Source organism: Megascapheus bottae, chromosome 12 (genome assembly GCF_031878675.1).
Source record: "Megascapheus bottae isolate mThoBot1 chromosome 12, mThoBot2.hap1, whole genome shotgun sequence".
In the NCBI taxonomy this organism is placed as follows: Eukaryota; Metazoa; Chordata; class Mammalia; order Rodentia; family Geomyidae; genus Megascapheus; species Megascapheus bottae.
The window spans coordinates 26,869,683-26,887,578 of record NC_143520.1 but is presented as its reverse complement, the minus strand read 5'-3'; the positions used below and the strand labels follow the sequence as shown (position 1 = coordinate 26,887,578).

General features: G+C 39.6%; 1 protein-coding gene across 5 annotated transcripts in view; it reads right to left on the bottom strand.

Annotated features, from left to right (window-relative positions):
- Positions 1-17,896, bottom strand: part of Cacnb4 (calcium voltage-gated channel auxiliary subunit beta 4) — a 244,120-nt gene that overhangs the window by 40,119 nt on the left and 186,105 nt on the right. For 4 of the 5 annotated variants that reach the window (XM_090342841.1, XM_090342842.1, XM_090342844.1 and 1 more), the window contains 4 exons: positions 12,336-12,455; positions 10,590-10,712; positions 5,020-5,150; positions 566-642 (listed from right to left, as the gene is read on the bottom strand). In XM_090342841.1, the coding sequence (XP_090198967.1) occupies positions 566-642; positions 5,020-5,150; positions 10,590-10,712; positions 12,336-12,455 (451 nt within the window). Of the gene's footprint in view, positions 1-565; positions 643-5,019; positions 5,151-10,589; positions 10,713-12,335; positions 12,456-17,896 lie in introns of those variants that run through there. The other variant, XM_090342845.1, reaches the window with a different exon arrangement.

The following is a 17,896-nucleotide window of genomic DNA, read 5'->3' as shown; positions in this document are numbered from 1 at the left end:
CCAGAATGAAATTCATCTTTAGAATTTACAGCATGTGATCTTTCCAAAAACAGACCAAATCTTTGAGTCTGCCACCCCATCGCTGCCATTGATTCCTGGGTTTACCTGTCTATTTTCTAAAAAGACAATCAAGATCTTTGGGCCTTACCTCTTTCTCTCCTGTAACCTTCCTAATGTTCACAAACCCATCTGCCCAAACACATGTCCATGTGGAGAATGAACATCGTCCTAAATGTCTACAACTTAAAAAAAAAACCTAATTGTTCTCACCATCTTAAAGTCTCTTGTATTCTTCAGTAGAATAACTGACTTGTGAATTGATTTACACAATGGACATTATTGGCTACATAATTAAATTAAGAGTTTCAAAACTATAGGGATTTGATTTTCTTATTCACCACTAGTACTGTTTAAATCGAATCAAAGTGCCATAAAAATAAAATGAACAATGAAATATTCAATAAGCTTCAAATTTGTTTGCAAATTAGTAAAAAATGCTTGTAAAGATGTTACAATATTAAGAAGGAATATATTTCATTAAAGAAAGTCAAACTAAAGCTCTCACCTGTTGACGTAGGAGTTGCACGAAATGTCCCTGATACCATTTCTCCAAGACTTGAAGAAGAATTTCCACTCGATTTCCTAGAATATACAAAGGAACTTAAAACTTGCTCCCTGGATTCTTTGAAATAATAAACTGAGAATACAAAGCTTCTCCTGCCTTCACTGTATTAAATAATTCAAAACATACCAAATCTTTTTAGAGAGAAGAACTTGAAGAATCTGTTTGAATGTTTTCTTTGACCTTATTCTTAGAGAAAGTGGAGACCTAATAGAGACCAAGGAATACTTTGCAAAACATTGCTTTCAGTTATTCAGTGCAGGAATCAGGCAAAATAATTCTTGTCAGGAATGTCCTTGTAAACTGCCTGCTTATCTAGCAACAGTCACTAATGTACCAGGCTGAAGTCAAACAGCTCAAAACAAGCAAGAAGACATATCTGAACCATTTCTAATTGTTGTGGGTTAGCATTAAGAATAACTTGCAATAAGACTGGGTGCTGGTAGCTCATGCCTATAATCCTAGCTAATGAGGATGCTGAGATGTGAGGACCATAATTCAAAGCCAGCTTGGGGATAGCCTGGGCAAGAAAGTCCACAAAACTCATCTCAAAAAAAAAAAAACTCAGTTAGAATTGTAGAATTGACAATAAGGCCAGACAAATATTGTCTGTGACCTGAAATGCAAGTTTTTTAACATTGGTCTCATGTATGCCTCGCAAGGCTCCCAGGGGCCTCCACTGGTCCTGAGGAGCTTACTTGCCTACGTCTCACGTGTCTTTGCCTATTAAGTGCTGAGGAAAATGATACAGACCCATCCTGGCCTTGCCACCTATGGTACCTTGGTATATCCCCATGTATCCTCATGTGTATCACAGAAGCTATCTGTAGTTCACAGGGGTGCCATAATGATATAGGAATATCCTGTCAAAGAGCTTTTGGTTTTACTATTATTTCTGCCCCAAAGTAAGCTTCCGTTTACATGCACACACACACAGGCACACACATACAGACATCTGTATTATATACGTATATACATACTTTCATACATATATACAACAGTATTATGGAATATTAGTAGTAGTACTAGTAAAATTTTGAAACAATGACCATAATTCATTTATTATCTTATTTAACAAATAATGGTTCCATGTTCTTGATCTAGAAACTAGGAAGACTACAGTGGGAAGAAGCAAACTCCTTACCCTTAGTGAGTCAGTCTAGTGGGAGATACTAGTAATAAGCAAGAGAAATGTATCATATTTCTGAAAGCAATAAATACAATCAAGATATCTGTATCTGGGAAGGGTAGAGGGAATAGAGTGGGAATACTTATAAATACACAGGGAACCAGAAAGGGATCATTGGAAATGTGATATTTAGCAAAACTCAGAAGGAGTTGAAGAAGTGTGCTGGAGAAAACATGAAAAAAATAAGTGTTCTAATAGGAGGAAAACAAATGCAAAGGTTCTGATGTAAACATGGGTTTCCAGTGTATTTAAAGAAAAGCAATGAAGACAAAAAGTCTAGAACAGAGGAAGTGAGAACATTAATAACTCCTCTTTACATCAACCCAACAATAAAATACAATTTAAAAAACTAATAATTCACAAGAGTTCAGGCATGTTATATACTAAAACGTACTACTAATAATTAAAAGTGGGGCCTACTATACTTCAATTTTCTATTAATCTGGAAAAGTGTCCCATTTGGACAAAAGCAAAAGGAACTTGAAAGAATGTTTTTGAAATACAAAAGGGTCCAACAGAAAGAAGGTTAGATGTCAAGAGAAAGACCTGCTTTCTGTCAGGTGGTAGTACATACCTGTAATCACAGAACAGGGATAACTGAGGTTAAAGGAATAGTAGTTCAAGACCAGCCTAGCAACATTTTGTTGTTGTTTGTTTGTTTGTTTATGTTAATTAAAAAGTACCAGAGCCAGGCATTGGTGGCACACATCTGTAATCCTGTAATCCTAGCTACTCAGGAGGCTGACATCTAAAGACTGAGGTTCAAAGCCAGCCCAGGCATGAAAGTCCATGAGACTCTTATCTCAATTAATCACCAAAATACCCAGAAGTGGCGCTGTGACTCAAAGTGGTAGCAGAACGCTAGCCTTGAGCTGAAGAGCTCAGGGACAGCACCCAGGCAAAGCTCAAGTCTCAGGACCCAGTGGTTCATACTACTCAGGAAGCTGAGATCTCAGGATCATGGTTCAAAGCCAGCCGAGGCAAGGAAGTGTGTAGGAGACTCATTTCCAATTAACCACCAGAAAACCAAAGTGGTGCTGTGACTCTAGAGTTGTAAAATGCTAGCCTTGATCAAAAAGAGCTCAGATACAGTGCCCAGAAACTAGCTGAGTTCAAGCCAAGAAAGGACCAAAAACATTTTTTAAAGAACTGCATCTATTGACATGATTCTGTATTTAAAGAACTCTATAAACTCCACTTCCAAGCTGCTTGAACTGATTCAAAACTATGGCAAGGTAGCAGGGTATAAAATTAACCCTCAAAAATCAACCGCCTTCCTTTATGCCAACAATGAGAGGCATGAGGCAACAATCAGGAAAGCAACTCCTTTTGCAATAGCCTCAAAGAAAATAAAGTACCTAGGAATTAACTTAACTAAGAATGTAAATGAACCTTTTAATGAAAACTTAAAAACAGTGAAAAAGGAAATTAAAGCAGAACTGAGGAAATGGAAAAACTTCCCATGCTCCTGGATTGGAAAAATTAACATCTTAAAAATGGCAATCTTGCCAAGGGCTATCTACAAATTCAATGCAATACCCATCAATATCCCAATGGCATTCTTTAAAGAAATAGAAGAGGCAATCCAAAATTTCATATGGAATAATAAAAGATGCTGTGTAACAAAAACACTTCTTAGCAGAAAGAACAGCACAAGAGGAATTTCAATACCAAACTTTAGACTCTCTTACAGAGCTATAGTAACCAAAACAGCTTGGTAATGGCACAAGAACAGGCTTGAAGACCAATGGAATAGAACTGAGGAACCAGATATTAACCCACAGACCTATGGCCACCTAATCTTTGATAAGGGAGCCAAAAAAAAAATAGAATGGAAGAAAGACAGCCTCTTCAACAAGTTGTGCTGGCAGAACTGGTTAAGCACATGCAGAAAACTAAAGTTGGATCCTTCTTTGTCACCCTGCACCAGGATTAACTCCAAATAGATCAAAGACCTCGAGGTAAAAGCAGATACACTGAAAACTTTACAAGAAGGAATAGGAGATACAGTAGGTCTCCTTGGCACAGGTCGAAACCGTCTTAATAAGGACCAAGAATACAACAAATCAGAGAATGTCTGGATAAGGGGACTGCATTAGACTACAGAGCTTCTGTATGGCAAGGACATAGCTAGCAAATTAACTAGAAAGCCTACAGAGTAGGAAAAGGTCTTTATTAACCATACAACTAACGAAGGCCTCATATCTAAAATTTATCAAGAGCTCAAAAAATTGAATCACTCCCAAACTAATCTCCAAAGAAAAAACCATCCCATTAAAAGATGGGCCAAAGACTTAGAGAGTCTTCTCTGAAGAAGTAAGAATGACCTATAGACATGTTTTTCTATGTATGTGGTACCAAGGAATCATCTTTGTACATGGTAGGCAAGCACTCTACCACTAGGCTAAACTCCCAGCCCAAAAGAACTGCATCTATTTGATGCACATATCTAACCAATGCTTCAGACCAGGGTTCTATCTGTATTCCTATAACCTTTCACTATTCGTACTCAGGTCTATGTGGCTGTTTCACTAGCTATCTAGAAGCGGACCCATCAGAATATGATCATGTATTTACCCCAGGACCAGGATCAATGGATGCCACAAGAAGCCTGAGGGGAGAAAGTTTTTGTATTGTGATCATATCCCATGCCAAATGGACAGAGAGCACTTAAAGTGAACGAAGGAAAGCCACCACATTGGGCCACATCAGAACCCACCCATTTGCAGTTCTGAGATTGAACATTTTGCTTAGTTCTTGCAGAGGAAAGCTTAGGTTTTGAGATAGGATTGCTAAACCCATGGGAAACTCTCCCCTGTGACATTCATGTGGATTTAGAGCAGTGGGTTTCAGTACGAAATGAGGACATGAAATTCAACCTCCATAACAATCTCAGAGACAGAACAGATGCAGAAAGCTAACTTTTGCTTTAAAAGCAAATATTTTAACTTAATAAGCAAATTAAAAAAGAAATAAGAAAATGTATAAAGAAAAAAAATATATATCATCCCAGTTTCCTTCAGAAAGAGTTATAAAGGAAGAGAGGGAAGGAAAAAAAGGAAGGAAGGAGGAAATGAAGAATGGATATAAAATAGAGAAGGAAGGAAGAGAGGGAGGGAGGGAGGGAGGGAGGGAGGGAGGGAAGGAGGGATGGAAAGGGAAGGGATGGAAAGCAGGCAGGCTGATCACATAGAAAGGATGGACTCACCCTCCATGGAAACGTCCTCTCTTTTGCTCTTGCTGAATCCGTATGTTCTCCAGTCGCAGTGGACTTGGAATAAAGCCAATCTCACAGCCCTCTTTTACCAGCCTTCCTATCCACCAATCATTGTTATATTTCTGAAATGCAGAAAGAAAACTTCTATCAATAGTAATTCACAGCTGGGTGCTGGTGGCTCACGTCTAGTCTATAATCCTAGCTACACAGGAGGATGAGATCTGAGGACTGCAATTGGCAAGAAAGTCCTTGAGACTCTTATCATTAAACCACCAAAAAAGTTAAAAGCGGAGTTGTTGCTCAAGTGTCAGTGCCCTAGCCTTGAGCAAAAAAGCTCAGAGATAGCATGCGGATCCTGAATTCAAGCCCTAGGATATGCACACACACACACACACACACCCTCACACACACACACACACACAAATAGTAATTATATATCCTCACATTCTAATAATTAATTCAAGGCTCCAGAACAGAACACTGCTTACATAATATGCCATCTCTTTTTGAATGAATTATATATAAATATTACTTATATTATACATATGTACATATCATATTGATTGTGTTATATATAAATACTACTTTTATTATAGTACAGTTTATTCTTTTAGGCTCAAAGACAACTAAAGTGGGATTGTGCAAACTTTTCCTGTTGTGGTTCACATAGGTATTATAAGCTATATGATCATTGTGGCAACAACTTAAACTGGTTATCCTACTGTGAAAATAACCTCAGACAAAGACAAACAAGAAAGTATAGTTGTGTTGGATCTTAGACATCAGATCTTCCTGGTCCTTATTAAGAAAGCCCTAGATATTCTTAAATAGATTTTTATGAAAATTTATATCAATGAAACCAAAACAGAAATGTCTCAGCTAAAATACATCCCATAATGTGTTACTTACTTAAAAATAAAAACAACTTTCAGCTGGGCGCTGGTGACTCATTCCTGTAATCCTAGCTACTCAGGAAGCTGAGACCTTAGGATCATGGTTCAAAGCCAGTCTGGGCACCAAAGTCTGTGAGACTCCTATCTCCAATTAACCACCAGAAAATAGGAGGTGGCGCTGTGGCTCAACATAGTAGAGCTCTACCCTTGAGCTGAAGAGCCTAGGAACAGTGCCCAGACCCAGAGTTCAAGCCTCATCACGAACAAAAAAACAAAAGAACAAACTTTCAGGCAAAAATTCTATGATATTTTCAGCACTCTACTCTTTCTCAAATATAGGTTTGCTACATTAAGGCCCATCTTACCACTTGAATAAAATAAGTTAGTCTTATAAAGTCTGGGAATGTTATGTGTTTGTATATAAAATTATGCCTGGATCCCAACAAGAGCTCCAAGATTTCCACTAAAAGTTTCAAGACAAATAAACATGAAAAGCACATTTTCACAAAGGTTTCCACTGACGTGGAAGAGACTGTCAGCAGGGAGGGCCTTATTCAGTGGGTCAACAAAGCTGCATCTGTAATTATTAATTTGCTGGATATTAGAGATGAAAGCTACTTCATCCAGGTCATCTGCCTCAAGGGAAAGTTTCTGCTTAGTCATTTCTAGAAACAGTTATTAATCTTGCTTTTTAAGCCCCTTAAAAGAAGATCACTAATGCTTCCTTTATTGTCATTATCAATGTTGGGCAGAGTAACTCTCTCTGATTATTATCTACCTGTGTATTTTCAAAATGTAACAAATGGATGTGGGACTCTTGGCTTAACTCAGAGGAAAGCAGAATTTCTATTCATCTGATTCTGAAACCTTTTGATGGAAGAATGGAGGGTTTCATAGAATCATTGCAGCCAGAAATTCTGAGTAACTTTCAGTAATTCTGAGTCACAGTCTCACACTCCAAAGAAAATGATATAGGAAAATTTGGACTTTATTATGTGCAAGCTCCTGCCTGAGGCCTGTCTGGTATGAAGCAGGAGCCTGCATTGAAAGGACTAGGAGATGACCTCATATAAAATCTTGAACAGACCTAGACCTTAGTTTTCCCCCATGTTCCTGTCTCTAATTTCAGGATAACATGCCTGAAATAACAGGTCTGTTTATTTTGTAATTAAGAAAAAGCAAACAGATTCTATTAGAATCTTCAGTCAGTACACAGGTCTGGAATTTAAATTTTTCTGTGATGGCAACAAAACAGACCATGAGTCATCATTTCCTAGGGTTTAAGTGATTTCCTGAAATGAAATTAGCCCACTGGAATACTAATTTGTTAAACAGTACCCAAGTGACCTTCTAAGGGCTTCCTAAAATGTCTAATGCAATTTCCCAAATGTTTTGTTTAACTTGGTTCTAGGATAGGGCGAAAGTACAACAGGGGAATGACTCAATGTGAGTGAAAGTTCTTCAAGCTACTTAGAAGGAAGTTGCCATGTAAATTTTAAGAGTTTAATGGGGACCAAGACATGAGAAAGGGTATCAATGTATGTGAATTAATGCACCTTCTATCTGGTGAATATAATGTAACCCTTCTATTAATTACAATAAAAATATATGGGAAAAAAAAAGAGTTTAAGTCAGTCATGATTTGGCTGATGGGACAAAAAGCCTAGCTGTAGCTCTTTTCTTAAGCTTCTTCATTGCTGAGAAAGTACTTAGAACAGTAGAGAGGGCCTTGTAGGTGACAGACATGAGAGGCAAGGCTGAAACTTAACAATTATACGTATGTGTTCATCTGTAGTATTGATTTCTGGGAGTTTGTGCCAGCTTTCTTGGAAGGTCATCTTATAGTGTTGGTCCAATCTTTACCATTTTGATTTCTCTAAAGTGATGACCACTTTCTCTTTCTAAGATTTTTTTTTTAAATCAGATCTTCCAACATCTGAAAAGAAATGTCTCTGATCTATATAAGATGACTGGTTCAATACCACACATCTAGCTGCCAGATGGAAGAGAAAGTCTCTGATCAAAGAAGCATATAGATCCAAAAGCAACTGACAGGACAAGTTAAAATATTGATAGAGAAGCCTAAAAGGCTTTAAACTCAAAGTAACGACAAGGAGAGAAAAATGTTAGTTATACTGGTTTGAACAGTACTAGTGTATCTATGTAGTAAAATACCACCCTGGGGGTGGAGGGAGGGAAATGGAGACCAAGACATGAGAAAGGGTATCAATGTTTGTGAAGTAATGCACCTTCTGTCTGGTAAATATAATGTAACCCTTCTATCAATTATAGTTACAATAAAATATATGAAAAAATAAAATATCACCCTATAATCATAACTGTGTACAATTATTATTTGACAATCAAAAAATTTTAGAGTTAAAAGAGCTGGCAATGTTAACTAGTCTGATTTGTTATTTGTTATATCAAATGCTCGTACTATACCACATAGATATTTCCAATTAAGATAATAATAAAAATATGGATAGATTAGTGGAACATTGACAGAGTATGCATGCAACATGGAAGGAATTCTCTGACTCTTTTTGGGAGTACTGGTCTGGAGGCTAGAACTCAGAGCACTCAGGGCCTCTCACTGTTACTTATCTCTGGCACTACCCACCCTATACCACTTGAGCCATGCTTCTAGTCCAGGTTTATTGTGCTGGTCCTAGGGCTTGAACTCAGGACCTGGGCACTGTCCTGAGCAACCCCTTACTTCCTTCCTCCAGCCCCCTCTTTACCCCCCTCCATTTTCATTTCAAGGGTAATACTCTGCCACTTGAGCCACAGCTCCACTTCCAGCTTTTTTTGTGGTCAATTGGAAATAAGAGTCTCACAGACTTTCCTGTCTAGTCTCAAACCATGATCTTCAGATCTCAGCCTCTTGAGTAGTTAGGATTGTAGGCCTTAGCCGTTGGTGCCTGACTCTTTTCTTTTTAACATGTGTCTCCTTGGAAATGAGTGTTAACTAATGAATATAGCTTGGTCATTTCTGGAAAACAGAGACAGAATCAACCATTCAGGTATTAGAGGCATATGTTCAGGTCAAAGGTCTCTGTCTTTTAGGTAGACATGGATACCCTCAACTTACCCACTCCCTTGCCCATCTCTCCCTTTCTCATCTACTTCTCCTCTCCCTCAGCTGTTAATATCAACATGTGTGCCAGGAATCGTGCTGTATTCCTGTCATTCCAGTAGTTTGGAGGAGCACATTTAGCTCTTTTCCTCAACTCTTTACATGATGGAGGTAAGCATGTTCATGTAGAGATTCACATGACCCTACTACACATGCTCAAAGGAAGTTCAATACTACGCCTACCCTTGTTCCCTTCTCTGCCCTCTCTGTTTGGATAGCTAATACTAGCAGTTGAAATTGCTTTCTATTCTTCTAAATAAGCATATTAAAAAAATTGCCTTCTGACCTCTCCCCTTACTTTCCCCACTATCCCTACCCATGTGAAATCCCCAATCCTATATACTTACTTGCCCCTCTTACTCTTTCTCCATCTCTGTCTGGACTTTGTGCTGGGTATTAGAGAATCAGATGTTGCCATTCCCACTTCCCTCCTTTTATTATTCTAACAAACAAGGCTGGTCACATCTGTGCTCCATCTCAGATTACTTTCTAGCCCACTGCCTAGTAATAAAGACCACGCTTCTTGCTATAGTCCAAGAAGATTTTCTTCAGTCTAGCCTTTACCTTTCTGACAAGGCCCCTACTCCATACCACACTGCACAGCTCTCTGCTATCCCCTTCACCTGATGCTCTTCCTGGCCCAGCCCCAACTCCTCAGGTTTCACTCCTCTCCCAGCCCCCTGTAGAGCTTTCTGGTCTACTAATCTTCCCCTTCCCCACCAGAGAGCCCCTCCTCTGCTTTCTTTGGAATTCCACAACACCCATACAATTTTTCCCATAACAGAACTTGCCATTCTATATAGGAACCATGCACACCAGCCCATCCTCCTACAGACTCTGAGCTCCCTCTTTATGGAGACAATCATGGCATCTAATTTCCCAATGTCCAGCACAATATCTGATAGAGGGTAGAATTTCATTGTGTCTAGGATGAATAAGTGAAGTGTGTGGTGTTACTATTCAATCTTCCTAGATCTAAGGCCTCTATTTTCCTGGCCTTCTGTCGTTTTCTTAGATTGAGTACTGTCTTTGAATGATATGTATTCTGGTATTGGTTTCAGGATCACACTGCAGAGGATTATATAACCTGTAACTATCATATCCCTTGTAAATATGCCTTGTGGGTAGGCATGCTTTCCTAAGCTGGATCTATGGCTCCACAGCCATAGAGGAGTTAAAACTTGGGCTGGGAGTAGAGCTTCATGGTAGGGCACTTGCCAACTACACACAAGGCCCTTGGTTTTACCCCAAACAATGGAAGAAAATGGGTAGAAGGACACAAGTCTGTCCTAAATGTGTTCTATAATCTGAAAGGTTGCTCAGGATCCCAGGTTGTAAGTATGTAATAACATAGGCAATGATCTCTGGCTTCTCAATTTTGGTGAGGTTGGATATGGAAGGCCTAGGAAATGAAAAAGGCATTCTGCTGGCAGTTCTTTATATCTCTTCTCGGGTGAGTTGGGCAAGGAGCTGATTCCCAACTTTGGCCTTTTAATCAGGCTAATAGATGCAGTATGGCCTACATTTACCTCTTTAATGTGTAGAAAGTCCTTGGCATCAAAGGAGATGGCTGTGCTTGGAACAGGCACATCCTCATCCAGTGCGCCACAGTAGCTCACATTCGTCTTCACAGCAAATGCTACAGGTTTAGACTAGAGAGGACAGAACCACAGAAGAAGAAGTGAGGGCGGGAGGAGTGCGCTGCAAGTTGAAATGTGTCATGCAATGACTAATAGTACCAGCAAGTAGGGAAAATTACTCTCCAAAGGGGGATCTCAGCCAGGGTTTCCTTTCCCAGGCCACACCCAGAATTTGTAGAGATGACACTGAAAATAATCTAGTCCTATTGGTCCAATGATTCTTTTTCTCCTGTGGTACTTCCTGAATAAATAATGTTCCCCTAAAATACTGGGGAGGGATAAACAGAGGTAGGGACAGCCTGCCTTCTTCTTTAGTCATAAAAAGCTATTAGTCAGCTATACGTCACACCTGAAATCCTAGCTATTTAGGAGGCTGAGATCTGAGGTTCACAGTTGAAAGCAGCCTGGACAGGAAAGTCTGTGGGAGTCTTATCTCCAGTGAACCATAAAAAGATGAAGTAGAGCTGTGGCTCTAGTCTTGAGTATGAGTGCCCAGGCCCTGAATTTAAGCTCCAGAACCAGCACAGAAAAGAAGCCATGTGTCTCAAATGGTAACAGATATCTTCCACATTGGGATATAGGAAATGCATGATGAATGTAAAGTTAAAATCTCATTACTGAAAATTTTCTTCCTTCCACACAGCACAGGTGCTACTGGGATCTAAGCAAAGATACCTTGTGTATCCTAATCACTCTCAGAGAGATTTGCTTTATTTGGTCTTGAGTTTTTTCTCCTAAAACTTAGAAAACCTGGGTCGACATGCTGAAAAAGTCTATCCTGAGACCAAAAGATATATCGGCCATGACCTCAGTTCTTTATGTTGGTATGACACATAAAATTTCATGTGACAAAGGGATATATGCACTGACAAAAAAAGGTACAAAAATATGGGGTGGGAGGTCTCTAGTGGCTCTGTGGTTCTGAGCCATGTAGTCTGCTTCTTGCTGACTCCTGGTCTGTAGAGGAAGCTAGCTAAAGGTCTATTGGGGAATGGCTCTTATCACCCAACTTCTCTGAACTGTTTGAGTTCTTAACTTAGCCAGTGGCAATGGTATACACCTGTCCTCCCAGCTACTTGGGAGGCTAAGGCAGAAGGATCCATTGAACTCATGAGTTTAGAGCAGCCTGAACAACATAGCAAGACTCTTTTCTCATAGAAGCAAACACGACTAAAGTTCTGAGCTCCACACTGAACTTGAGGTGGGAGATTGCAACTGAGAAATACAGGAATAGTAGAGCCAATGAGGAGACACACAGAGCAGCAGGGCACGTGTGAACTGTATGACAGAAAATGTACAGGACAAGGAAGAGTCAAGAACAGGGAACACAAGCTAATGTCTTAGAAGGCTCTTAGCCAACACTGGCATGGCAAATGTGATATATTGCCAAACTGAAACAATCAGTAATTCATGAAATCACACATAAAAGGGTATAGTTCTCAGTGGAAGGGTCCCCGAAGATGTTAGTGCCTCCTTCAGGAGTGAATGGACCAGAAATCTGTCCTAAAGTTCTTGGCAGTCTGGAACACAATGAGGATGATGAGAAAGTAAATATTTCAGAGAAAACAGGCCAGAGGAAAGCAGCTGAGCTAAGCAACAGGCCAGTGGTGAATCAAAGAAGGGGCAGAAAGTCACCTTTGCTCTCTCAAGTTGGATAGCTGCCTGCTGTTCCCTCTCCTGCCGAATCGCTTCCCTGTCCTCCTCCAAGGAGACATCGGAGTCAGACGGCCTGCTTGTATAGGAATCCGCTGAACCCTGGAAAGAGAACACAGAACAGCTCAAAGGAGGTGATGTGTGGCTTCTTAAATTGTCACAACCATCACAGTATCCTGGAGTGTGAGTTCCTTCACTTGAAGCATGCTCTGTGCCTTACTGCAGATACAAATTTAGACAGCAGAAGTTAGTTAAACATCTGAGTAATTTGGAAGGTAGCAATGTTGTGAAGGAAAATATTTTGACTAGATTAAGTGTTAGGAAGTAAACTGCAATGAAAGCCATGTGACATTCAGCCCCAATTCTTGTGTTGTGCTATCTTTATATTAAGCCCACACTCATTTGTGGAACTCAAGTTTTCTTCCATTCTCTTTTGCATGTACCATACATTTAAAGGAAAAGGACATTGACCTATTTCATGATCTCACTCCTACCTGTATCTTGGGTTGGACAGCATCCATTTGTCTAAGATTTCCACACAGCTAAGCAGCTTCCTACATTAGTACAAAGGTGAATCTGTACATTTTCACTGTTAACAGTTCAACCATTTCCAGGTACTGGTGGCTCATGCCTATAATCCTAGCTACTCAGGAGGTTGAGATCTGAGGATCAGTTTGAAGCCAACCTATCCAGGAAAGTCCATGAGACTCTTATTTCCAATTAACTACTTAAAAACTGGAGCTATAGCTCAAAGTGGCAGAGCACTAGCCTTGAGCAAAAGAGCTCAGGGACAATGCCCAGGCCCTGCCACTCGTTTTTCTTTTTAGTGTATTTTAATTGTCCAAGGGGTTTCACTGTGGTATTTCACATGTGCACATATTTTAACTAGACTGATTCCTTCATTTAATCTCACATTTACCATTCTCATAATCCCTTATCATTCAATAGCTCCCAATGGGTCATCATTAATAGATGTAACACATTTTTTATTGTTCACCCTCTTTTTCCTCCTTCCTAACTCCTAATCCCCTCAGACAGACACACAATTGTGTGTGTGTGTGTGTGTGTGTGTGTGTATGTATATGGTCCTCTGTGTGTCTATGTGTAAGTTTTTAGATCAAACTTCCACATATGATAGAAACCATGTGACCTTTGTCCTTTTGACTTACTTCCTTTAACATGATGATTTCAATTTCCCTGTAAACTACATATTTAATTCTTCTTTATGGTGGAATATGTCGAATACATACACATATACAACATATCACATTTCCTGATGCACTTGCTATAGGATGGCTGGGCTAGTGTGAATAGTGCTGGAATGAACATGGCCTGTACAGGTATTCAGAATTCCATAACTGTGGAGGCATACCCAAGCATGGTAAAGCTGAATCATATGGTAGTTTTATTTTTATTTTTCATCTCTTTCCTTCCTTGCTTCCTTCCTTTCTCCCCCTCTTTCTCTGGTTTTGTTTTTTCTTGGAGATATAGGGCTGCACTAAGAGTTTGAACTAAGGGCCTACCATTTGTGTCACAACTAAGACCTATGATTAGCATGATTAGCAGTTTGATGACAGTGTCCAGACAAACCCTGGATTCAAATTCTGTCTTTGCAGTATACTTCCAAAACCTTTATGCAACTTAATCAGATCACTGAGACAGTCTCTTCTATGAAAGGAACAAGGCTGGCTGGGAGTTTGGCCTAGTGGTAGAGTGCGGGAAGTGGTGCTGAGGCTCAAGTGCTAGAGCTCTAACCTTGAGAAAACCCAAGGAGAGTGCTGAGGCACTGAGTTCAAGTCGCAGGACTGGCAAAAAAAAAAAAAAAAAAAGAACAATGCCTACTTCCTAGAAGGAAATAGAGTAAGACATAGGTGCAACTTATTTTGAGTGCTCACTGTCACATGAGTACAGAGTTATACTTTATTACACTGACTCAGAGTTAAACTTGTTTGCACTAATGTGAAAACAAGCAGGTTCAAATCCCATAGAGTTGGGGCCGGGAGTTTGGCCTAGTGGTTAAAGTGCTTGCCTAGCATGCACAAAGACCCGGGTTCGATTCCTTGGTACCACATATATAGAAAAAAAGCCGGAAGTGGTGCTGAGGCTCAAGTGGTAGAGTACTAGCCTTGAGAAAAGTCCAAGGACAGTGCTCAGGCCCTGGGCTCAAGCCCAGGACTGGCCAAAAAAAAAAATCCCATAGAGTTGTATTTAATGTTAAAATATTCCAGGACCACATATAATATGCACAAAGAAAATCACCCTTCTTACCACCTAGTGCTAACATTTCTACATTGATTTTTGAGACAAAGTAAGGCATCTGAATCACTGCAACTTGTCTATAAATGTACAATAACCCATCCTGAACCCTAGCCATCTTTATTACTGTACTTACAATAGATAATTGATATAAAATTTGATGACTGTCATGCCTCCATTGACATAATGTAATACTTTTGAAAAGATTCTTTACAGAGCAAATGTATCTGTTAACCAAACCAAAATCAAATTCCTCTGTACAAATCTATTGGGGGAAAATGTAGACCTACAAAAGAGATAACAGATTATAGATGTAATGAAATCTTTTAAAACAGAGTTCTCAAGACACAGTGGCACATACTTGTAATCTCAGCAACCCTGGAAGCAGAGATCAGAAGATTAAGACTTGAGGTTAGCCTGAACATCAAAATCAACTAAGTTTATGAGATTTCATCTCACTAACAACTTAAGTATGATATATCTGTAATCACAGCTATGTGAAAATCATAGGTAGGAAGATCAAAGTTGTAGACTGGCTCTGAGCAAAAACACAAGATTCAATCTGAAAAAATAACTAAAGCAAAAAATGGGCTGGGTGGTAAAGTGACTGCCTAGCAAGACTGAGGCCTCATTTCAAACTCCAGGACCAAACAAATTATATCAACCACCACACAACAACAACAACAACAACAACAAAACCCAGAAAATTCTCGCAGGACATATCAGGACTGTCTAAATTTAGGCAGACTTACATAAAACTCAGACTAACAGAGAGAGAAAAGGATGTTAGTAAAATGTCTGTGACAACAGTCTGCCCTTAGTCCCTGGCAATGCTTTGTTGGAAGTTTGATAAGCGGGGTGGCCCAGCCCAGTGGTTTGGACTGAGGACTCTGGACCACAGATTACAAAGCAAAACCAGGAAGAAGGCCCTTGCATTGCAAGTGAACACAGGCCAGACAAGGCTGGTGATTCTAGTTCACAAGAGAGCAGGCTGTGCACTGGAACAGTGAGACAATTATAACCTATTCTGTCTGTCAGGCCATGGCTAGTTTCCTTAAATGACTTCAATGGCTTTCAAATTCTGGCATGTCATCACCTCACAGCACATAAGGAGGGATTCAAGGAATCCTGCAAATGAACTTGATTTTGAAATGTGAACAAGAATTCCAAAATGACCTAAGAAGTGCTACTATTGCCAAATACATAGAAGCAGAAGTTTCTGTTTACTTCCTCATTTGTAGAGATGTTGGTAGTCGGAGAATAAAACACCATGACTGCCATTCTCACCATCACCTTATTCATTCTGGATTTTCCCAAATGTAATCCTTGACCATGAACATTATTGTGGCTGTCTCCCACAGTCCAAGAGACCACAGAAGTCCAAAATCAAGAGCATTTGGTCTATGGACATGTTCTATTAGCATGGTACTGAGTTAAATTTCTTGTTTATTCGTTATTTTTTAAGTTTAACATTTTTTGTGCAGGGGGAACTTGAACTCAGGCCCTTGAAGCTCTACAAGTTTAGCTCAAATTCCAGCTTTTTGCTGATTAATTGCTGACAAGAGTCTCTCAGAATTTTTTGTTGGCACTAGCTTTGAACTGTGATCCTTAGGTCTCAGCCTCCTGAGTAGCTAAGATGACAGATATAAATATCAGTGCCCAGTATTTATTTATTTTTAAATTTCATTTTAATTGGTCAAAGAGAATATGGACATATTCTAGAAAAAGCATGAAAAAAGCTAAGACAAGAATATGAGTTGCGGCCGGGCATGGTGGCTCACGCCTGTAATCCTACATACTCAGGAGACTGAGATCTGAGGATCAAGGTTCAAAGACAGCCTGGGCACAAAAAAACCTGAGACTCTTATCTCCAATTAACCTTTAGAAAACGGGAAGTGGGGCTTAGCTCAAGGGTAGCCTTGAGCTGAAGAGCTCAGGGACAGTGCCCTGGCCCAGAGTTCAAGCCCCATGACCCACCAAAAAAAAAAAGAGGAAAGACAAAAAAGAATATGGGTTGTTTATAAAGGCAGAGAGCAAAATATACACTGCCACAGAGTAGCCAAGAACCTAAGGAAAGCAGAGGGACTCAGTTTTCTGGGAGGGGTATGAAGAAAATGGCAAGAGAAATATATACTAGAGATAACAAGAAAGAACTGAAGAAGGAAAGATTATTCCAGTCAAATCTGGAAATTGCTGTTACATCAGGTTATAATTTTCCAGAAATATTTCACAAAATGAGCGAGGAAAGTTCTCAGTAAGCCATCAAGAGATCTAGAACTATGTACAAGAGGCGTGACAGTGACCAGGCCCTCAAGAGTTCGTAAGCAGATACTATAGCATGTCTCACCTTGTAGATTTAGAATCCCCAACAAACATCCATTTATCTTACTATCTATTTGACTATATGTCTGTCTATCTGTCTACCTAACTACCTACATCTCTATCTACCCATCAATCTATGCAACTATCTAGTTGAAGAGAGAGATGGAGACACACAGAGACCCAGACTTCAGCAATTGTTTATGTATAAATCCACTTTGAAAAGGCATGAAAATGGGACGAATAAGGGAAGGCACAGAAATGGAGGGATAAAGGATAAATAAGTGCAGCAGTGGTACCCGCTAGACACTCTATTCAGAATGAACTATACAACTTGTAGGTGGGGATGAGAGGGAAAAATTGGGAAAGAACAAGGGAAAGGGTGACATTGTCCAAGAAGAAATGTACTCTTTGCCTATAACTGTAACCCCACTGTACATCACCTTTATAACAATAAAAGAGTTTTATTTTAAAAGCTTAAAAGAATGCATCAAAAACCAGGCCTGGGAATATAATTGTAGTTTCAGCTTCTTAGGAAGCTTAGGCAGGAAGGTCCCTTGAGCACAGAAGTTCCAGGCCAGCCTGAGCTACATAGCAAGACCTCCCATCTCATAATAATAATAATAATAATAAATATATTTTATTAAACATCAAAAAACAAAACACCTACCTTTCATTAGCATGGTTTATGGATTGAATTCAACATTTACTTTTTCATGGATCTCAAGCATAAAATAAAAAATTCTGGTGAAAATATTGGAAACACAGTCTGCTATTGTCTTTAAGAGAAGGAAACTGACCTCCAGTCAGACAACAGAAGGGCTGCTCACTCAGAGTGATAAGGGTGCATGACACAGGTAGCTGCACATCTATGGGTTTCAGCTGGAGATAGACCTGGTTTACACTATCATTAGTTCTTGCTGGCTGTGGCTCTTGGACAAGTTTATCTTAACATTGTGAAGTCTAAT